The sequence below is a fragment of the Sinocyclocheilus anshuiensis genome, unplaced genomic scaffold, assembly GCF_001515605.1.
Source record: "Sinocyclocheilus anshuiensis isolate Anshui unplaced genomic scaffold, SAMN03320099.WGS_v1.1 scaffold185, whole genome shotgun sequence".
NCBI classification, from domain to species: Eukaryota; Metazoa; Chordata; class Actinopteri; order Cypriniformes; family Cyprinidae; genus Sinocyclocheilus; species Sinocyclocheilus anshuiensis.
The window spans coordinates 2,492,388-2,516,556 of NW_015539887.1; the positions used below are offsets into that span (position 1 = coordinate 2,492,388).

At 36.6% G+C, this 24,169-nt stretch overlaps 1 protein-coding gene across 3 annotated transcripts in view; it reads right to left on the reverse strand.

Annotated features, from left to right (window-relative positions):
* Window positions 1-1,508: 1,508 nt before the first annotated feature.
* The window catches only part of LOC107685571 (mdm2-binding protein-like), a 26,855-nt gene continuing 4,194 nt past the window's right edge, over window positions 1,509-24,169 (reverse strand). For 2 of the 3 annotated variants that reach the window (XM_016482206.1, XM_016482204.1), the window contains 14 exons: window positions 20,078-20,172; window positions 19,143-19,209; window positions 18,829-18,946; window positions 18,471-18,641; window positions 15,494-15,607; window positions 14,685-14,855; window positions 13,583-13,670; window positions 13,228-13,386; window positions 11,362-11,457; window positions 11,004-11,255; window positions 7,711-7,906; window positions 6,483-6,596; window positions 3,615-3,680; window positions 1,509-3,459 (listed from right to left, as the gene is read on the reverse strand). In XM_016482206.1, coding sequence (XP_016337692.1) covers window positions 3,421-3,459; window positions 3,615-3,680; window positions 6,483-6,596; window positions 7,711-7,906; window positions 11,004-11,255; window positions 11,362-11,457; window positions 13,228-13,386; window positions 13,583-13,670; window positions 14,685-14,855; window positions 15,494-15,607; window positions 18,471-18,641; window positions 18,829-18,946; window positions 19,143-19,209; window positions 20,078-20,172 — 1,746 coding nt within the window. In that variant the 3' untranslated portion in view covers window positions 1,509-3,420. The remainder of the gene's footprint in view (window positions 3,460-3,614; window positions 3,681-6,482; window positions 6,597-7,710; window positions 7,907-11,003; window positions 11,256-11,361; window positions 11,458-13,227; window positions 13,387-13,582; window positions 13,671-14,684; window positions 14,856-15,493; window positions 15,608-18,470; window positions 18,642-18,828; window positions 18,947-19,142; window positions 19,210-20,077; window positions 20,173-24,169) is intronic. The other variant, XM_016482205.1, reaches the window with a different exon arrangement.

Sequence of the window (24,169 nt, forward strand, 5' to 3'; positions counted from 1 at the left end):
ACCAGTCTATGTTCCTTACCCTCATCCAGAACCGACGAGTAGAACACAACGGCAGCGTAGGCAAACGAATTGCCATCACATTTCTATGGCGCTGAAAAAGCATGGAATACAACCATACACAAAAGTGTTTTGCATTAGATGTAAACAAATTAAAACAACGGCCAGTAACACACCAGGGGCCCGTTCTTCGTACGTCGCTTATTACATCCGAGATGAAATGTCACATCAAAGATGATATCATTGCGCTAATCAGGATCTGGCTAATTGGGTTCTTCGAACGCAGCTGTTGATGATTAGTATGGCTGGATTGAGTTATCTGAGATAATTGCGCTTTCATGGGTTGGTTTAAAAGGAACTATGTATCGATACTCGAAACCACAATCAGCAATGCAGCGATTGGCTGGCGGCAAAACTACATAAATGTTATAATAGATAAATGAAATGTGCATCGTTTTTATTTTATTTTTTACATGATTCCCAATTATTTATATTCACGATTTCTAATATTTGTACAGGCTTTACATTTTTATTTCAATGTAGTAATTAGCAATTAATTTAATTTTATATTTGAACAGATTTGTTACGGGACAGCATTATTTAAATATCTGCATCTCTTACGCTCCATCAAGCCACTCCCATAATAGCTGTCATCACTCAAATTAATGCACGACTCTACATTTGAAGAACGGGCCCCTGGGGCCTGTACCATGATGGTGGCTGAACAAACTCGGGGTTACAGGATTAGTTTTGATTTGACAAAACCAAACCAGTCCAATCCAGCTTTGTTGGTACCATGATGCTGATCATCAACTTTCTGTCAATGCAGGCTTGATCCTGAGTTAATGGAGCACGTGCACATGAAAGAGTGACATCAGTAATGAACTTCTCTCTCGAGTCTCGAGTAAAGATTAAAAGATAGAACAATATGAAGAATTTAAACACATTTACAAGATGAAACGATCTATCCATAAAAGAGGAAAACTTAAAGAAAACATCTTGCCATATAAGTGCAAGTAAAAGTTGTACTTAGTTTATGGAGTTGATAATATTTATAGGTATAAAAACACTTCAAATCTAAGCTCATATGTAGTCATGTTTAAAGCTATTGATTCTAAAACTTATATTGCATATTATCTATATGTTTATATTAATTTAAAATAAAAGCTTAATAATTACTATCAAACTAAGCTAGCTTGTGTAATGGATTAAGGGTATAATAATTATATCATATAAAATAATTGAAAAAAAAAAAAATCTAAAAATCAGACAATTTTATCTTTAAAAATGTTTTTCTATGTCGTGTCCTTTAATTTGGAGTAAGAGAAACTGGGGGAGTGGCTTTATTGCGTCAGAGATGCGTCACTTTGCTTGAAGCTGATTGGTCAAATTTCGGTTTGAGATCTCTAAACCAGAACATAACCTGCCCCAGAGCAGGTTAGCTGTGGAGTGTAAGTTACTAAGGCAATGAATGCTGCTAAAAGCCAAGCCACTTTCATGATACCTAAAACCCAGGATTGGTGCAAACTAAACTTAAACTTATCTGGCTAGCCAGCTAAACCGGCTTCATGGTATAGGCCCCTGCTCTTTCTGAGTCCATCATTTGTGCTGTGCAGTGGGGTATGTGAATCATGGCAGTAAAAAATAATCACAATTCTTAGCGAATAATGGAAACTGTTTGTAAATGGGAGTGAAGAGCTTTGCTCTTGACATGTAAACATCATAATGTGATTAAGTCCTTGCTCTGATTATTGGAAATTGCATTATTCGTGTGCATATAAACGTAGTCATTGTTCTTACATTAACACTTGAACAATAGTCAATTGCAGGAATTATTAAAAAAATTGTATGAAATAGTTGCTTCACTGCCAAGCTTGCTGCCACTTTGAGTATTTCCCATAGACTATAAAAACAGGTATTTCAGCATGGCGTTGAAGTGGTCAGGTGGTGCAAGTCGGAGGTCGAGTCACTGAGTCTTTTGAAGTGACTTATGTTGTATGATGAACTGATTGCAATTTAGGTTTTTACTCCTATAAGAATTTAAAACACTGGTTACATCAGCTATGGTAACAGATTTTTAGACCCCACTGATTTTCATAATGACAAAAATATTGTTCAAAATGTCTTGTATTCAGCAGAACAAAGAAAAGGTAATATAGGTTTGAAACAACATGAGGGTGACTAAATTATGCCTTATTTTTGAGCGAACAATTTTTTTATAAAGAAATCACATAATGGATATGTAGAGCAGCAGGTGCTACACACATCCAGGCGTGGCATAAGCTTTAACCCATTCTTCCGCATTTTACTTAGTTCTACTGTTTAGGAATAATGTTATTCACACTTCCTCATTTTCAGCTTAAGTTTCAATAAATGGTCACTGGGGAGGAAGTTTCAAGTTCTGAAAATAACAGCATATTTTCATAGTACAATGAACTCTTCTGAAAAGTTCAAGGAAAATTAGATTCTTCATGCTATGAACCCTTTTATATCAAGACGTCAGCATGGAGAACAAAGTGAGATGTTTAAACACGCTGTAGAAAAGTCTGAAAACAAGTCTAAAGTTCAATAGAGTTTACCCACGCAGATCAAAATACTGATTCAGCTTGGAAAAAATCACAATGTATCAATAAACTAAAACCTTATTAAAAACATCCGTTTTATTCAACATCATAACACGGAGTTTCACCATATGAACTAGAGCAGCTCTGGTGATAACAGTGAGTTCAGATTGCATGTTGCCTTCGAGGTCTCTCAGGGTTGCCAATGTAATGTGTAGCCCCCTCCCTCCTTTCCCATCACCCCTCTGGGCACCCAGGAGCGAGAACAATGGCCCTGTGTGGGACTGGAATGTGTCCGGCGACGTTGCCAAACGAGACACCCTCAACCTTCTCTGGGCGGGGAGTACCAGAGAGCAGTTACTCTTTATGACCTCAGCCCAATGTGACCTTAGGTAATTTTAGGGCAAACTACTTGCAGTAGTAGTTTAGTGCCGATAGCTTGTGTGTGACCAACGGAAAAGAAAAGATGAGGCAATCACAGAAGGAATGACGAGTTGAGACTCTCATGTGTTCCTTGTTTCATGCTTGAGTTGTGATTTGAGCGAACTGATTACTGAAATACGATCTGGGGAGAAACGGCCTCGGACTGATTTTCATGATGCAAAAGCGCTTCTCAGAAAACGTGGAGCCATATTTGGCTGTTGTTTACATTAAAATGATTATCACAAACACAAAAAAACAATATAGAAATAAATATGTACATGCCAGGAACAGTTGTATAATTAATGCTGTGAGAAGTTCTACAGCATTTGAAGCACTTTTCTTAAAGCTCCATCCCTTCACTTTGTAGCATCATGATGTTAGTTCTTATCACGGCGTCCTACTGCAGGTTTACCTTCAATGTTTCCAACTACAAATCAAGTCATCTTTTAGATGATTTCTCCACAACCCAATCAATCACCTGTGGATGAGAACAGCGTGTGTATAAAAACATTTTACATTGTATCAATTTTGAGGGCATCTTACAAAAACAACTCAAAACAACACAGCTGTAATTTGTTATTTTCATCAACTCGGGTGCTCTCGGAACACAATAAGCTGAAGTGTGTGCTTTACCTGTTTGACATTGTTGCTGGCTGCTTTCTTCATTTCCTCGTGAAGGCCACGTGAGGTTTTCAGATCCTGTTGTAAAACAAACAGGTTGCTGAGGCATAACGGCTCGGAGAAGAGCATTGTGCAAGCTAGACTTTGCTAATGCTTTATTACATTTATGCATACTTATACTAACATTCAAAGGTTTGGGGTCAGTATGATTTCTTTTCAATTAAATAAATACTTTTATTCAGCAAGGATGCATTAAATTGATTAAAAGTGACAGTAAAGACATTCAGATTATTAAATGAAGTTTGTAAAATCAAGGTTTTCATAAAATTCAATGTTTTAAACTGTGATAATAATAAATGTTTCTTGGGCACCAAATCAGCATATTATGAAGATTTATGAAGGATCATGTGACACTGAAGACTGAAAATGGCTGCTGAAAATTCAGCTTTGCCATCACGAGAATAACTTACATTAAAGATTCAAATAGAAAATGGCTTTTCATAATGAATAGTTACATTCTTTAAAAAATATTGAGAAAAAGAAAAAAAACTTACTGAACTGAAACTTTTATATGGTAATGAAAATGCTCTACTACATTTATACATAAATGTGTTTTGAGTTTGACTAGCATACCATTATAAGAATTACATTTAAGTGAAAATATGGATGCATGTATATTTTCATCTGAATATAAACATTAATAAATTAACTTTTACTAACTTAAGCTTAAGTTAATATATCCGTGACAAGTTGCATTTAAAGGGATAGTTCACCCAAAAAATGAAAATTCCTTCATTAATTACTCACCCTCATGTCTTTCCAAACCCGCAAGACCTTTGTTCATCTTCAGAACACAAATTAAGATTTTTTTGATGAAATCTGTGAGCTTTTTGACCCTGCATAGACCAAACAAAACTACCATGTTCAAGGCCCAGAAAGGTGGTGAGGACATCGTTAAAATAGTCCATGTGACATCAGTGGTTCAACCGTAATGTTATGAAGCTATGAGAATATTTTTTTGTGTGCAAATAAAACAAAAATAACGACTTTATTCAACAATTTCTTTTCAACGGTTTTCTTTCCATGACAGTTGAACCACTGATGTCACATGGACTATTTTAACGATGTCCTTACTACCTTCCCAGACCTTGCATGTTTCAGTTGTGTTGCTGTCTGTGCAGGGTCAGAAAGCTTTTGGATTTTCATCTTAAAGGGGTCATATGATGCTGCTAAAAAGAACATTATTTTGTGTATTTGGTGTAATGAAATGCGTTTATGTGGTTTAAGGTTCAAAAAACACATTATTTTCCGCATACTGTACATTATTGTTTCTCCTCTATGCCCCGCCTTTCTGAAACGCATCGATTTTTACAAAGCTCATCGGTCTGAAAAGCGAGGTGTGCTCTGATTGGCCAGCTATCCAGTGCGTTGTGATTGGCCGAATACCTCAAGCGTGTGACGGAAATGTTACGCCCCTACCATACTGTGATGCCCTGTCCCAGAGCGACGAGACAAAAGCATTAAAACCCATTATAAACGAGGCATTTGTTGCATCCAGTGGGGACATAATTACGGATTATAATGGCTTACTGTCTTTTTACGCATTGCGCAGCATAAACATAAAACCATGCCTGCATTTGTGATTGGAGAAATGACAAACAGCGCTACTCTACACTGCTCAAAACTCGCGTTTGAATCATCAGTGGCAACTCCTTTAAATATGAAAACGTACTTACAGACTGTGAGTCAGAACAGCCGGCATTGTAGTCTACTCTACCAGGATCAGGAAACAGTCCTCCATACAATGCGCTGCACACATCTGAATATTTGGGTCGAACTGTTCTGGAACAGTGTTGTAAATACAACTTAACCACTGATTTCTAGTCGTGTCCTCTTTTGGAAGGCCAAACAAAGTATTTTCGCTTTCGCAACGAAACACACAGCGTCTTTACAACATGGCGGCGGCGGTGGCAGCAACTATAAAGTTACGCCTTCTTTCTTTGCGTGAACATTTGGGCGACGTTATGCAAATCTTCCCACATCGTGACGTAGACATGTGGGGGCGTGTTTGAACGAGGCGTTTTAGGAGGGCGTGGACCAGTCTTAACGTTTATAAAGAATATCTCTTTGGGTTTGAGACTTTAGTCTTTGCAACTTTAGGGATCGTATCTATTCACGAACAGCTTGTAACACTCCAAAGAGAAAGGGAATCTTGAAATCACATCATATGACCCCTTTCATTTGTGTTCCGAAGATGAACAAAAGTCCTACGGGTTTGGAATGACATGAGGGTGAGTAATTAATGACAATTTTAATTTTTTAGGTGAAGTATCCCTTTAAAGGTTGCATATAGTGTCCCCCCAGTCCACTTATAACATTTATTTATACAAAACGTCACACAACCATGAGACATAAGCCACCCAAGTTTACACAGAATATCAATGTCAGTTCAGTATACATCACCTTGACCTGTCCTGATGAACAACACTAAGAACTATGCTGGTAAGTGAAGGCTAGCCAAACATTACAGAGGCCATTTATATATTGAGGTCTTAAAGGTACCGTAGCAGAGACAGTCTGTATACACTGTGTAAATTATGAATGATTTTGGTGCGCATAAAAATCTTGACTAAATCAACTTCAGGGAAAAATACTAAGGTGTTACGAAAGTGTTTTTTTTTTTCTCCTTACTGAATACTTTAGGAACAAAGCGAATTGAAACACATTTCTTGAACTAAGTTTTTGCTCCCCTGTCATGGATAAATGATGTAGATAACATCAATCGGCAGCGTTTACGCAGCATATTTTGAGCGCTTCAAAGATGTCCTAAAGGCAGGACAGCAGGGTGCGAGGGAAAGAGGCAGAATGATTCGTACCTACCTTCAGATAAAACTTTGATATGTCAAACAGTCTTTGACTACAGGCTTCAAAGCACTTGTGCTCACTGCTGATACCGTGTTTATTGAGCGTCTTAGCAACCACCTCCCTCAGCATCTGAAGCAGAAACAACGGATGAGAACGATGCACAATCACGTAACTACTGCACTCACAGACCTCACATAAAGACCTGACATTTGCTGATGACTGGTAGTGAATACACTGAATAAAGTAAAGGGTTTAAGGTTTTGAATGGGCTGAGAGCTGTTTTGCCTGATTCCATGGCTCTCTGGAATACTTGATTCTGACTGGTCAAATGCAGCATTCAGTGGCCAAATATTTTGAAATAATGACCCTTAAACTGCATATTTGACCGTATTCCCTAGCAACCAATTTTCTACAAAGCTCTACTATTTTTATGTCTCTCTTAGAACTTAAATCAATATTTCATACCCATATATTAATTTGTCAAGTTGTAATGTTATAAGCGGGGTAATGTACATTATGGAAATATATTTAGGTTTTGCCTTGTTTAAATATCTTCAATATTACATTTCTGGCTGATACCAATAAATTAATGTTTTAAACTATTCAATTTGAATCATTATTTACAATTTATTAATTCTGTCTAAAACTAAATAAAACACTAAAATCAGTCTTTTTTTTTTAAACATAAGTTAATAGGCAATGCAAAATTATAATGTACAGTAAGAAAAATAGATATTCATTTTGAGATTTGCTAAAAATGACATCATAATATTAAAATTAGTGTTTTTAAAGATGAATTTAAGTGAACATTATGAGACAGCAAAAAAGGAAAATAAGCATGAACAAATAAATACCCAAATACCCAAAACTGACCTATTTATGTCAGTCAATAGGCTCTTGGCCAGCTCTCCGTAACATAGCATGACTGCTTTTTGGGTGACCCATCTTTTAAAACTTTCCCATTCTGTCCCCCTTTCTCTCCTATTTCACGTCCTGTCTACTCTCCATACTGTCCTCTATAAATAAAAAAGCAACAACACAGAAATATATCTTTAAAAAATATATATTTACCTATTTATATGCAATATCTGCCAATAACATTAAAAGAAAAAAAAAACTAATATCACATGACAAACAAAATGATACCAATATATACTGTGCATCACTAATGCAGATTTTACCCCAAATCTCTGCAGAAAATGTGCAAATATTAATTCTCCAGAGCCTGGTCATTAGCACTTACCCTGTTGTGTTTCTGGGAGCGGGACTCGGTCTGGGTCTGGCTGGGTTTTTGACTGGGCGAGGGGTCGGCAACCGAAGCAGAACGTCTGGCCAGACCTGAGCTGGAACGGGAATGGGCTGCTTGCTGCCGCAGAGCCCCCACTGCTGGGTGAGTACCACCTGCACCCAGAGATCCAGAGCGCTCCGATTTACAGAACCTGCCAAAGGGATTTTAAAAGGGATGAGGTGGATGGTGTAAGATATTGCTTCTCTGAGATCATCAATCCCACAATCTCACTTTGTAACTCACATCAAAACTCTAATCAAAATGACTTGATGTGACGGCCTACTTAAGCACTGGAGCACACACTTCTACCTCTTTTTCTTCAGTAAATGTCAGCTCCAGCGCTCTCTTTCTAAGCCCATTTAATAAGAAACTGCTCAGTTCCAGGATTTTTTTTTTATCCTTGAACATAAATTTCCAGGCTTGTGCTTTTAGTTCCCAATGATGTGACACCGCTGTGGTAATTTCAGAGTCTGAGATGATGATGATAGGCCTTAAAATTAATGTGGCCCCTGGAGTTCTGCAGTAGGTCAGCATTTAAAAAAAAAAGTCAATAAGCTCATGTCCTGACAACTCATCATCTAATGCACGCTGGGCTTCTGTGGCGGCAAAGAAGGCCAAACATTAGACATCTGATCACTGCCATATGTGAAACGCATTTAGAGAGGGTCTACGTGATTTCAGCTAAAAATGCCGGAAATAGTAAAACTTTGACTTTCAATGCAGTGCTGCTCAGTAATTTTCATTCATTGCTCATTTCACCCTTTGACAAAGCCATCAAGCACAGATCTATATTCAATTTGGGTGCGAGTGACGTATGGCACATTCAAATGCATGTAAAGTGGAGGAACGGAGGGGCAGAGGAAGGCAATGATGAGCAGGCAGAACTAAAATGAGCCACAAGGGAGAATCAATGAACTGACAGCTTCAGATAATTAACCTAACTGGAGAAACATTAGTTTGACTGTCTAACTGAACGTCCCTCTTCTGAGAACTGGTGTGTAATGAATAATGATAGGTCGACTTATTATACTGGCAAGTAGAATATCATTACAACAGCCTGGCCTTAAACACTCTTAATAATAATAAAACGACTAAAAATCATTATTAATATTTGAGCACCAATAATAATAATCGATAATTAAGCACCAAATTGGCATAATAGTATGATTTCTGAAGCATCATGTGACACTGAAGACTGAATTAATGGCTCCAGAAAATTCAGTTTTGCCAGCACAAGAATAAAATACATTTTACAATATATTCAAATAGAAAACAGTTATTTTAAAATAGAATAATATTTCACAATATTACCATTTTTACTGCATTTTTGATCAATTAAATGCAACTATTGCAACACAAAGGACCTGAAAAATTATTGTATCTAATTTAGGGCTGCAAAACGATTAATCGCATTCAAAATAAAAGTTTGTTTACATCCTGTATGTGTGTGTACTGTGTATATTTATTATGTATATATAAACACATACACATATATGTATATAATTAAAAAAATATTTGTATGTATATATATTTAGACTTGCAAATAATTTTTAGTATATATAAATATAAATATTTTATATATAAACCTAACATATTTTCCCTTAATATATATATATGTTTGTGTGTGTTTATATATACATAATAAATAAACACAGTACCCATACATACAGTATGTAAACATAAACTTTTATTTTGAATGTGATTAATCACGATTAATCGTTTTGCAGAACTAATCTAATTTAAAGCCAAATGACCTGCTACCTGATGCAAAAATAAATAAAAAACAATGTCCCAAGAAGACCTGTGGCCATCTATAGGTAAGAAAAAGCCATGAGATGACCCTTCATCATTAGGGCTGGGTTTTGACACAAATTTCACGATTCGATTCGATTCTCATTCACAAGCTTGCGATTCGATTCAATATCAATTAATTTGGATACATGTCAGGTACAGTACATGCCAAATTTTCAAAGAAAAAAAACTAATGCTTCAACTAATGCTGTAATTACTATAATATTGGTTAAAATTGACTGATTTGTTAAAATTACACAATGAAGTTTTTAAAATAATAAAGTTACAATTACAATAATATTTCTACTCCAATTAGTTTTTTGAAACAAACATTTAAATAGTGGCTGTCATAAAAATTGACGGATTTATTCAAACAAATTAAACATTGAAGAACAGTAAAAAAATTATAATAAATGTTATATAGAGCTTATATTTAGCAAAATGCTCTCTCTAGCATTCATTTTTCTAGCTGACTAACAAGTTTTTGGTCACCGAATATGTTGTAAATGTGACGTTACGTGACATTGTTTATAAGCCGTTTTATTGACACCTTTCCGTGTTTGAAACACTGATTGGGCAATTACATGAGAATGGATGCGGATTTTGGTAAGCTGTACTCTTTCTTTTAACATACCTTAGGATGATCATTCATGTTTATTTTGTGCTGTTAATAGTTAAAGCCATTTATTTATCACAAGTAATCATTGCAAAAAAAAAACAAAAAAAAAAACTCCACTGTTATCACACATAGCAGAATTTCCTCATATCGTGCAGGACTATTAGAAAGGCAAAATCAATGCAAATCAGTGGATATGTCTGCTATAATGATTTAAAAAGAAAGTTGATTGATCTCCTGTTATTCAATTTCAGCACTAATAGAGGATACTGCATTTCTTCTTTTCTCCACAACAAGGACAAATATCCACATTTGCATGCTCTTGCTCTTAAAGTGCTGTCTGTCCCTGCATCTTCAGCACCAGTTGAAAGAGTTTTTAGTGCTGGAGGACTACTTATGAGGCCCCGTCGAGCAAGCCTAGGATAAAAAAATTATCTCATCTCTTATATTTCTCAAGTGCAACAATGGACAGGAGATGATTAGTTCACGTGCGCTACGCGCTGCCTCGTCTGTTGAACTGAGGCGCTCCAGCGATCTGTCAATCCACATTAAACAGCGCCAAAACGGCATTTATTGTTTAAATACTGCAAATACAATGGACAGAATTTGAAATCTGAGACTTTGTTTCATATTAAAAGTACCAAGGCATAATGCTTATTGCGATATATTGGATGGAAAGTGCCCTTCAACGTTCCGTCCATTAACTGAAAACAGGCTAAACTAATCGATTCTTGGGATTGAAGAATCGATATCGTTCCGTAAAAATGAGAATCGATTAATATCGAAATAGATATTTTTTACCCAGCCCTATTCATCATTAGTATGCATGCAGTGTTGTCACCTCTTGTGTGGCTGGAGGTCTGTTTCGCAGGAGCGGTGTCTGAGGCGGGACGGCTCGCTGTGCAGAGCTTCACCGTCAGGCACACTGCCCGGTTCAGACAGCACAGCTGGGGAGGGTGCAGGACTGAGGGCGAATGGCACAGGGCAGGGCTCCTTACAGCATGTGCTCTGGGTCTCATATCTTATTAGATGAGACTGCAGCTTCACAAAGCCACGGTCTCGCTCAAGGGCCTTACACTCATCCAGACAGAACCTGAAGCACACCCAGAGAATGCTTGAGAAGATGGAGGAATTAGGGAGAACAGATTGTAAAATGGATGAGTTTTTATATAGACACACACATACACACACACACTTACTCTATTCCATGGTAGTGGGATCGGGTGACTTTTGAGAAAGGAAGCTTGGTCACCTTCCTGGGTGTGAGGTCAGGAGACAACTGAAAGGCATGTTCACTACACAAACAAAACCACAAACCATATTTAGAGACATTCAATTCAGGAATTATTAAATATGAGTATTTCTAGAGATAGTGTGTAACTGGTAGAAGGCAAGTTATGTAGAAAATCTTCACAATCTATTTGTTTCTCAGTGTCTTTAGTATTATCTTTATCTCTGGTACATAACTAGTACATAACCTCCATTTTATTATTCACAATAGGGCCACCAAAAATGAATGAATGAATCATCTGATGTTGTTCCAAATGCATAAAACGTGAACCTAAGATGATTTATTAACTATTTCTTAACAAAATTTTACAAACATGAATTAAAGTATTAAATTTAATTACATGATTTATTATTTTAACTACATTTTAAAACATGAATTAAACAGTTTTAAATGTGTTAGTTTGTCAATTTAAAAGTAATTTATAAATTAAAATTTTTATGTTTGAATTATTAAACTGCTAACTTATTCCGTCAGTTTATTATCCTCCATAGGCCTGTCAAGCTCCCAAATGACAAAATAAACACCATAAAAGCACAATAAATCCATAGGACTCACACTTATATTCAAATCTTCCAAGTCATATGATAGATTTGTTTGACAAACAGACAAAAAAATAAATAAATAAAAGTCATTATATACTGAAAACTTTCCCTTTCTGTAGCTCTTTAATATGGAACCATTTTGTACATCGATGTGCCATTTTTATGGCATTTGTGACTTTTATAGTGGGGTCCTCGCACAAAGCTATACAGGTGCATCTCAATAAATTAGAATGTCGTGGAAGAGTTCATTTATTTCAGTAATTCAACTCAAATTATGAAACTCATGTATTAAATAAATTCAATGCACACAGACTGGAGTAGTTTAAGTCTTTGGTTCTTTTAATTGTGATGATTTTGGCTCACATTTAACAAAAACCCACCAATTCACTATCTCAACAAATTAGAATACTTCGTAAGACCAATAAAAAAAAAACATTTTTAGTGAATTGTTGGCCTTCTGGAAAGTATGTTCATTTACTGTACATGTACTCAATACTTGGTAGGGGCTCCTTTTGCTTTAATTACTGCCTCAATTCGGCGTGGCATGGAGGTGATCAGTTTGTGGCACTGCTGAGGTGGTATGGAAGCCCAGGTTTCTTTGACAGTGACCTTCAGCTCATCTGCATTTTTTGGTCTCTTGTTTCTCATTTTCCTCTTGACAATACTCCATAGATTCTCTAAGGGGTTCAGGTCTGGTGAGTTTTTGCTGGCCAGTCAAGCACACCAACACCATGGTCATTTAACCAACTTTTGGTGCTTTTGGCAGTGTGGGCAGGCTGCTGGAAAATGAAATTTTCACAATTTGAGTTGAATTACTGAAATAAATGAACTTTTCCACGACATTCTAATTTATTGAGATGCACCTGTATATGATATAGTGTCCAATTTATCAATACTCGATGTGCTTTTTTTCCCCATTTTAAATCCTGAACTGCCACATTGTTTTTTATTACATGGCAAAGAGTGTTACCTATTGTGTTCCAAAGAAGAAAGTCAAGAACAGTTTGAGGGTGAATAAATAAAGAACTTGGGGCTGAACAATCCCTTTAAGACCAGTGCAAGCAGAAAATTACAAAAATAAAAAGTTGTAAAACTTGAATGATGTTTTAAAACTTTCTACCATGTACACACACGCTCCCTCCTTGGCTAGACGGACTTGAATTGTGGTTTTAATAAGCTAGGGAAAAAAGTCATTAAGAGACATCATGTCAGACACTGTGTGTATGACCAACCCTCTAAGCACTGGCAGCGGCTGTAGTTCCCCACTAGGCAGTCCATCAGGGGTGAAGTGTTTGAGCAGTTCTCTGGCATCCAGCAGTGTAGAACTTCCCCTCTGGCTATCTTTAGGCCCCATCAGACTCTCAGAGGAACCACTGCTGAACAGCCTGCACCTGTGGATGACACTGAAATTTATTCATGCAACCAACCACAAATGTACTATTCCAACCATTGAACAAATGCACAAGCTATTTTCCCATCTGATACACTGTTTTGAGATTCATTAAGCCCTCAACAAAGACAACAACTGAAGGCTCCAGACATGGTAATGAGTTTTCAGATAAGGTGATATGGTACCAGATGGCTTACCTGGATCTTTGTTGGGCTCTCTGTATGTTCTCATAGTTTTGTAGGACACTCCTCTCTGGCCATTCTGTGCGAGCACAACATTTCACATCTTTGAAAGAAATGTAATGGTCAGAAAGAGCCACAGGTTGAGTAAATAAAAGTTAATCTTAATAAATAAGAAAACTATGTAAACTAAGGATTACATATCGTTACTCACACACAGGCACAAAAGTGTTTCTAATCAAGCTCTACGATATTTTACCACATATTTGCCTGTCATTTGGTATTTGACAATACCATATATTACTAATACTACATTTAGACAAGTGTTTGTTCTATGTATTAAGGTGCAGTCACATGAAACAACATAGTGTCAACATAGTGAATTCAGGTGACCAACTCACTGAGAAATCTGCATGGCCAAATCTTTCGCCCTCATGTGACATTCCCAACCTTGTGGATTACTACTGAATCCACACAGTTTTCACCCACGACAATTCTTCTGTTTTTTTCCATTAAAAAACCCTGCAATTTTTCCTTTTCAGCATGGCATGTTAATAATTTTGCATTGTGTTAATGATGCAGCCAGTAGGGCCCTATGATTTACGCGATGTGGAAAACGCGGACTGAATCGCAGAATCCAGTCTTAAAAACGGAATTGGCTGTATAATGCGGAATGTCACGGAATTTGCCAAATTTTGGATGGATACGTCAAAAGCAGTTGAATTACAGTTAAATCAAAACGTGATTTGGACTAGTGTCTGTGAATATTAAGCTGCAAAAATACCATTTAAATATGAATCCTGCATGTTCTGCGTGTCTCTGTGTGAATGAATGGCGCAGATGCATGGTTTTGTTTATTACACACATACTGAAGTGTGCGTGACACTCACAGGGTTTTCAGCCTCTGCTGCCCCAATATATGAGTACATGAAGACAAGAACATAATCACTAGAACTGCTCTGAGAGTCAAACTGGATTTTATTATAATAAACACAAGCAGTAATCAATATGATGTATAATATTATTAATGTATCATAATATAATAATTAATATCACAATCCATCAACATTTTTACAAATACTGTATCCCTAAAGCAAACTGCTCTGTAAGTACTCCTCACCGCTAGTGTTAGAAGAGGAATTCCGGTTCTCCTTCTCCAGGCACATGCATTCAGACGCTCTAGACAGTGTGGAGTCGTGTATTTGAAGGTACTGCTCTCTGGCCAGATTCAGCAGAGCCTTCAGTTCATTCACGGGAATGGCAGCAGACTTCTGGGCCTCCTCTCTTCGCCCTAGCCACAGATGAGATGCATCATTAAATGTCTCTCATTAATCACACTACCCTTTCAAACCAATCTGTTACATATTGTATCTGTCTGCTTCATGTTGACTTTCAGTTTCTTGTAAGACACACTAATGAAACTTAGCACATCTGAGACAGCTGTATAATTAATGTTTTCAAATCAGTTCCGACAAAATCCCCTCTAGATGTGCCTTAAGTTATTAAAGGGTAAAATTGTGCATAATCACACATTTTCACTACTAATTTGATGTCCAATGTATATACAAATTACTGTATACAAAGTCCGCAAAGAAAAAGTGTCACGTCTGATACAGCCTAGAAACTAACCTGAATTTATTAGCTACAAGCCTAATAACAGTGCTCTGACATGCCACAATTAATCTATCATAAAGTCTATCATGCATCATAAACCCTTGTTAACACAGTAGGTGTTGAGGGTCTGACAAAAGCTGTATTGTTTACCACACAAAAGAGATCTTAATTTTCAGAAAGCGCTCACGTGAGACTGAGAATGTGTGACCAGAGGAATATGATTAGAAATGTGCTGCTCTGGGGTGACTGAAGCACAGCGTGTGAATACTTAAGAGGTCCTGGTGAAAGATTTTCCGTTGCCTGGGAAACACTTACGGCAGCATTCCTTGAGGACCAGAGTCTGCACCTTGGCCAGCTTTCTCTCCCTTTGCAAGAACTGCTCTCCACGGAGACATGGCAGGGACCATAGCCAGTCATCAGTGCTGCTCCCTGTGGAGAAAGAAAAGAAAAGAATGAGAGTATGAGAGAATGAGAGCAAAGTACCAGGAGAGAAGCCTGCCCAAAATGTCAAATCTTACATTTCAAAACTGCAATACTGTTCTTCCTTACAAGCTTTGTTTTGGTTACAGTAATGCTCTTACATGCACACTATTTAGAAAAGCCATTATCTATTTTCTTTGATACTTCAGCAAGATCAAAAAGTAAAACCAAATTCAAGAAAGAGAGTTGAAAATGTAAGTATGCCATGCACGGTCTAATCTTTAAAACCACAGAAGCATGTTAACAGTTTCATAACCACACATAAAATTTCCAGCGACAAGCATTTGCATGTCCACACTGGATACAAAACTGCTGCAAGGCCTGACACAATCACAGCCAATCAAAAGATACTTGATATTTAAATGTACATTCGCTGTGGGTAAGGCAACTGAGCATGACACAGCAGAAATAGAAACCCAGCTATCTACAAAGTATCTTGTTGCTCATCACAGTCGCAGCTGGTTTATTCAAAACTCATATTTACAAAATATATCTTTAACTAGTTGTTATGTTCCATCATGACTGGTTCACATTTAATATTTATTGTTCTTCCACTTTTCCTAATGCATTCAACATTTGCCTTAACCTTTTGTATTTCCTGGGTCCTGGGCAAAACACGAGCATAAAAAAGCATTAATAATTTGATCATTTTGAACTAAAAACATATTGTATTGGATTAATAACCTCTTAGCAACACGCAAATGTGCAAATATTTAAATGTTTTTAAAGTTACTGTGCTATTACCATGTTGTACGTGTCATGCAATACACTGGTTTTGCTGTTAGTGTATAATTTTCAAATAATTTCTCATTTTTTATTCAAAAAAGGTAGTTAATATAATACTGGTCCCAGCCTCAGATGTCACGCCCATATTATATGCCAAACTCCCTCATAGAAGAACAAAGCCGTTGTGTTCACAATTGTGACGATGCTTATCAGGATCAACTAAGTGCTGGATTTCCAAAAGTATAAGAAATATGTAAAGTTTGCGGCATAGACTCTTTAAAATACATCCAAGAGTTTTACACACTGTTATTGTGGAGACATTTCCACACCCCAAAACATGAAGCGCCCCAAAACGAAACGTGATTGGTTGCTTTACCTGTCAGTCATATGGACTTTTTGAAAGCGGCCAAGGTTCCCAGACCTTCTGCTGTCATTCTGAAGGTCTGGCTACATGAGACTAATGTAGTATTAGCGTAATGCAAGAGGAAAAAAAGAAATAAAAAAATAAATATTTGTGAGAAATTTCAATTGAATAAATGAAATTTATTAGAACATAAATTAAGAATTACCAGTATAAACATCATTGACTTCAATTGGTTTAATATGACAAGGTTTTAAACTGATTAAAAATTGGGTTCAAACTAAATCAGATTATAAACAAGTTTTTCTTCATTTTGTTTTGTTGAACATGTTAACTGTCAGTCCCACTTTTTGAGCATAGACCTGAAAATGACATTTAAATCTAAAAAGCCATCCAGGGACAGAGGCTATAATTACATATTAGCTAATTTTTGAAAGAATTTGTAAATCGTTTGTTAAACTGCAAAAATGCTTGCATTAGCATTTTAAAATACTTAATACTATATAAAAATGAAATACGAAATAAAGGGAAAAAAAGCCCTGATGGCAAATTAATTTGACTGGCTTGTGGAAAGCTGCTCATAGAAAACTCCCAGATACCAAGCATCTCTTCAGAATCTATTCAGAGAGAGTAGACACCTGAGGGGTATCCTGGAGTGCTCATCACAATGCAGTTTCTCAGAAAAGCTCTTGTATGAGCTGATCTGAACATGCTTTTTTTTTGGTCCATTGTTAGTACCAATGCCGAACCATTGTTGCTGTATTGGGCACCAACATAAACCACTTATTTGTGTCTTAAGTTTAAGGTTGAGTTATGGATCTGGCACAACCTTCTGAGCTCCATGGGAGGCTCTGAGCAAACCCACGCATTCTCTGATCTCAAGAGCAGTAATTTACTGTAACAAAGCTCTCCAGCGGTGGGCTTCGATACAGCCACTCTCGCTATACAAAGAAGAGCTATAAAGAGTAGTAGTGAACCACAAACCACCTGATTACATGAGTAACAAATAGATGTTAATCAATGAGAAGACATGGCAAGTCAATAAATTATATATTACATGACATAGCCAAAAGAGTGTTTCTTTCAAATTTGATTATACTGCAAAAAGGGAAAGTGGGAAAAGGCACGGGGAAAAAATATATTTTGGAAGGAAAAAGGCATGTCCTATGTCCTTATCATGTTCCAGAGCTTGTTTACTTTAAATTTGTCCAAGACCAAATGTCCTCAGTTGCTCTGTTGACAAAGAAAGGGTTTGAAGCATTTACCCCGATGAAGTCTGAAGCTTTAAATGCCAAACTGCTGAAAGGAAAAACAAAGAAACGTGACTACAAGTCTGGGACTGTGCTACTGTATTTCCAATTCAGTGTTTGTAAATTCATATAAATTAGAAAAAGTGATGTTCCACATTTATGAAGCTCAGGACTGTGCAGTTCTGGACTTAGAAGAGTATATTTTCTCCTCGGTGTCATCTTGGCAACATCCAGGTGGCCTCAGCTACTGCTGTGATAGATGAGACTGTTGTATGGGTTTAATCTGACTCTAATAAATGTGGTTCTGGAATGCCACAGGGTCCAACTTACTTTAGAAGAACTGTATTAGTCCTCTCAATCCAACAGTACACATTGATTTATGACTATGCTCAAATATCCAGCTCTAGGCATACTGTTGCATCTGTGCATATTCATGCTGCCATCGACTGTGCATTTAAATGATTGGTGATCATACCTGAGGAAGGTGGAACTTTTTCCCTGATGAGGGCATTAAGCGTTGCCAGGGCAGCAGATCCATTGATCTGATTGGCTGCGTGTATCATTCGCGCTGTGCAGCCTCCTGACTCCGCCCCCTGCACCAAGAAGAGGTAGCGGCCTCTTTCACCTTTTACCTCCACATCAGGCACTGCAAGGATGAAGAGTTAATAGCACGCTAGCAAACATACAGAAATAAAAGTAAGCAATGAATGTCAGCGTATAATTTTACAACAAGTGAGTGTTGGGCGGCACATGAGAATGAGCATGGTGCAATTATACGTATTAACGGCCTTTAGAACAAAGTATAAAGCTGTTTTATTAAACGCTGTTCATACCAGGTATGTCCTTGGGGCACTTGGACATGAAGTCTCTCCATTTGCAGGAGCTGAGCTGGGAGGCCGCTGGGAAAGTCTCTGAGCTTATCACACAGGACAGAGAAAACAAAGCTCCCACCTGCAACAGGAAACACTTTTTATCTTTGTCGCCCCAGTGTTCCAGCTCTGGGAAATAAGTTGCTGGATGCAAGTTATCAATTTCCGACTATCCGTCTCAGAGGATTTTGACAGCTTTGGCTGAATCTTAGTGGGAGAGGGTATATATCTGGCCGGAAGACAATAAATGGTGATGATCATGTTGGAGTTGGCCTTACCTCTCCACGCAATGTGCACAGTTGGTCCAAGAGAAGCTTGGCTTTGACAGATTTAGAAGTCAAACCACTGTAGATGAATGTCAAGGTGTGAAACAATACAAAGAGGAAAATGACAGTTTGCAGTTTACAGTATAAACAGTCATGAGGAACATGCCATCTCAACAATCATTAGCTCTCAGTGCAGAGTTCACCACGTGACATTGAGAGAAACCTGGTACAGTTAGTAAATAGTTGACTGTTTTTTAAACATTCATATACACTACCATTCAAAATTTTGAAAACTTGAAAAACCTTTTCTATTTTAATATATTTCAAGAAACATTTCTTTCTGTCCTTTATAGGGATACTTTCATGAATACAAATTTCAAAAGAACAGCATTTATTTGAAATAGTAATCTTTTGTAACATTATTAATATCTTTACTGTCACCTTTGATAAATTGCAACCTTACTAACCCCAAACTTTTGAAGTTGCTTTGGATAAAAGTATCTGACAAATGCATAAATGTAAAACAGATTATTATGCGTCATTCATTTTTAAAGCTTTCAGAACATCAACCAAATTCTTCCATATATGGCAAAAAAAGGGAAATAAATCATGCAGTACTATCTACAGGCACTACCTCTAATAAAAAATGATTGGTTATTTATACAAAAAGAGGAAACATTTAGGTCCATTTTCATAGCATTTTTGAGAGAAACAAATGATATTCATTCTGATTGGTCAGTTTATGAATACAAGGAGAATCGATGTCTTTTCTAGCATTTTTACAGTAATTTCATTAAACCTTTGCAAAGGTGAATGATTACGTATCTGAAAGAGATATTCAAATAAAACATCTTTATGCATTATGTGCATTTACAATTATTGTTTGTGTTTATGGATAAAATGCACTAATGGACATTTTTGGAACCTTTTGTCTTTGGGAAAGATACAGTTCAAACTCTGCACTGGAATGGAGAAGAATCGGGAGATCTTTGACTCTGACCAGCTGAATCAGTTCCAACACAGGCTGGTAACACTGAAATACCTAAAACACACAAAACCAAGCATGTTTTCCAGGGTGATAAAATATTTATGTTCATAGAGAAATTAACCCTGTGTGTCTTTGAAAGTTGTCACTGCACAAAAACACACACACTGGCATCATGTGCTAGTGGATCCAAAGAAAAGGACCAAAGAAAAACATTAGATGACCAAGCAGTTTCAACCAAGCAAAGGGTTATGTGACCAACAGATTAAAGTGTTACTGGCTGTGACAGCAGCTGGCTAATGAAAAGAAACAAAAACAGCCCTTTTACGGTTTATTTGCCATTAGGAGAGTAACAGTTAAAGCTGTTTTGGGGCCGCTGGGTGCTTGTGCCCCTGAGTGTTGAAACAAAATCAGCTTTGTGCTCAGACAGGACTAAACCAGAGCTTTTGGGCTGGAAAATGAGAGGCTGAGAGAGAGCTGGCAACATTTCTAACTCTTTATCAGCTCTTTCAGCTTCTATACAAGAGAAGGCGAGCAGAGAAAGAGGAAGTCAATCTGAAGAGATCTGCTCCATTATTCAGTAGTTCTGGGCCCACAGAAAAGATGAGTATGATGCAACATGGTGAAATTAGTTCAAAGCTATATTTTAAGTAGTCTTAAAAATACTGTTGCAAATCCCTAAGAGTTACAGGATGGAAAGGAAGATGATAACGTCATGTTAACAGTTAAGATAAAAGGGTCCGTCAAATCAAATCATGTAATTTTATCAGTATTTTCACAAGTGTTTATCAGAGAATCAGGGTGTTGTTGACCAGTGATTTTGCTATACCGTTTATACCACGGTAGATACATTTGAAGTGGGCAGGGCTACTTCACATTATTTACGTTGTGAATATGTTACATTATGTTGGAGAAATGAAGAAACCATAAATACATCCTAAACAAGTAACTAAACTGTGTTTCTACAACAGCATTACAACTTAATAGCGAGCACTGATACATAAACAGCAAATTCAACCAGCTATTTAACAAACGCTTTGAATCAGACTTTAGAGATGGAAACTCTAATATTAGCTTCACTACTGACTTCTCAACAAAGTTGAGAAATTTTAAATATATCAGCAGCAAATAGATTATATATAAAATTCTCTAGATTATCCAAAGATTGCCATTAGTGCAGTATCACGTAAAACATTAAACCATTTTTTGTTAAATTTACATCAAAAATAGACATTCTAACACAAAAGCCCCCAAAAGTATTTGTACACACTTAAAAATGTGTGAATGTCTTTGCATTACATGGCAACATATTTGTGAAGTGAAATTTGTTTTAAATAAATTTAACAAACGCACTTTAAGCAAAGAATTTCACAAAATAATTATCAAATGACAAAAATATTGTTCAAAATTAGGATAAAATATTTGTACACATGGTGTCAAATGTTAGGTCTTAATTTTTGCTGAGAAAACCCATTTGCAGATGCCATTTTTTTGTGCTGTTAAACGATTCATCGTGATTAAATCGCATCCAAAAGAAAAGTTTTTGTTTACATAATATATGTATGTATGCTGTGTATATATATTATGTATATAGAAATGCACACGCATGTATATACAGTGGGTACGGAAAGTATTCAGACCCCCTTCAATTTTTCACTCTTTGTTATATTGCAGCCATTTGCTAAAATCATTTAAGTTAATTTTTTTTCCTCATTAATGTACACACAGCACCCCATATTGACAGAAAAACACAGAATCGTTGACATTTTTGCAGATTTATTCAAAAAGAAAAACTGAAATATCACATGGTCCTAAGTATTCAGACCCTTTGCTCTAAATATTTTCAAAATATATACTGTATGTGTATGTATTTATATATTAGGGCTGTCAGTGAATTACAATTTTTAATCTAATTAATTACATGATGTTTCGATTAATTCATCTAATTAATCACAAAATAAATTTGACTGAAAATACTAGTGCTGTGTTCGATACATCGATACGACGATGTATCGTCACAGAGATTTGACGATTTGCCAAGCGTGTTACTTGTTTTTGTCAACCTGGTAACCATGTGCATGCGCGCTCTCCACTGTGGATAAACACGCTTGCTTTCTGAAAACACCGGTTAGCTTGCAGTTTAGCGATCTCCACTATTCTATTCTCAGAAAAGTGTAATTCATCAACTGTTCATTTACGACACAGAGAGAGAGAGAGGCTCTCAGAAAAGTGTAATTTATCAAGTGTTCATTTATGAGAGAGAGAGAGAGAGAGGCTGTGTATGTATAAATTACCACCGTTTTGCCGTGTTTCTCTATTAGAGAAACATCTCAGTATTTTTTGTTCATACAATGAAAGTCATTGGTAACCAAGTTTTGATCAAGTTTGAATCAAGTCTTCAAAATACCTTTTTTATATTCCACAAAAGAAAGGTTTGAAACAACTTGAGGGTGAGTAAATTAAAAAAAAAATTTATATATACATATATATACTGTGTGTGTGCACACTTTAGGAACTTGTACAACATTTAATTAATGGTTGCTCCCAGGCACTGTTCATGTTTAAAAGTGTGTAAATGAGGGCACTGGGTGAAATGGCATAATGGTTAAAGATCTAGACAGTTCATGAAAAGAACAGATTCAATGCCTGGAATAGATGACTACTATGCTAAAATCTAAAATAATAATAATAATAATATTTTATTATTATTATTATTATTATTATTAAATTATACTCTAAATAATAAACTCAATCTGCCAGCAGGTGGCGGTAAATGTCTTTATTAGTCATTCATTCGATTCGAACGGCTGATTCATTCAGGAATGAAGTAAATGGCTCTCTTTATGAATGGGCCTTTGAATCACTGATTCACATGATTCGTTCAAAACACGGATTCATTCAGAAACTAAACACCGCTGTGTTGCTCACAGACACACAACAATTCTGTTATGGCTTTAAAGGTAATATGTTCCCTGCAAAATTGTGCTAAACATAATATTGTGTTTAAAATATAACGCAATATCAGCTTCTTATTTACTGAACTGTTGTATAAATCACATTATCACTCGTGGTATTCGGACATAAACAGCACTCGTCTGATGCTGCTCTGGCTGCTGGTGTGATACTAATATTGCTTATCGTTTGATACAAATAGGAGACAAAAAACACATACAGGTGCATTTTTTGCACCAATATCTTGAATTTTAGGGCATAACTGCATTTATGGAGTTGTTGCCCTGCATCATATTTGTCAAACGTGAATTGAACTGTATGAATTGTAAGATGACGTACAGGTCTGGGGGCGGGGCCAGTGCATTAACTGCGTTAAAATATTTTAATCGCATTATTTTTTCCATAACTAATTAAGTTAACACGTTAAACTGACAACCCTATTATATATACATAATAAATATACACAGAACACACACATATGCAAACAAAAAATTATTTTGGATGCGATTAATCACGATTAATCGTTTGACAGCACTACATTTTTTATATTCTGTATATAATGCAATGACAATCAGACACTTTAAAAAGCAACTCAAGTTGCCAGTTATTTTTTTCCAAGGTTACCATGATGTAGAATTACCATATTGTCATACCTTTACATTACAGTTTTAGCTTTTGTAATGAATTACTGAAAGAGCTCTGAATGAACGAACGTTTGCATGTAAGTGCTGTCGTCTCTCATCAGAGACGTACAGTCGTGGTGGCAGATGGGAGGTAATGTCTTACTATAGCATTTTCACATTGATTGCGGTGCCCATAACAATAATAAAGTTCATAAGCACTGCGGGCATAAAAGAAAAAGAGTTAATGGTACTAATCAGCATAGAGGCAGTGAATGTGCGGCACGAGCCCTGTGTAAACAGACTGTGGGGTGTAATCGGCTCCGTTGGAAGGGCTGAAGTCTCCACTACCGCCACTGTGATTAATCTAGAGCGGAAAACTCATTACGATTACATTCCACACTCTCACTTTTATGACAGAACGACAGTGTAATGGCGCTTTTCCACTGCATGGTACGGCACAGTACGGCTCGGTACGGGTT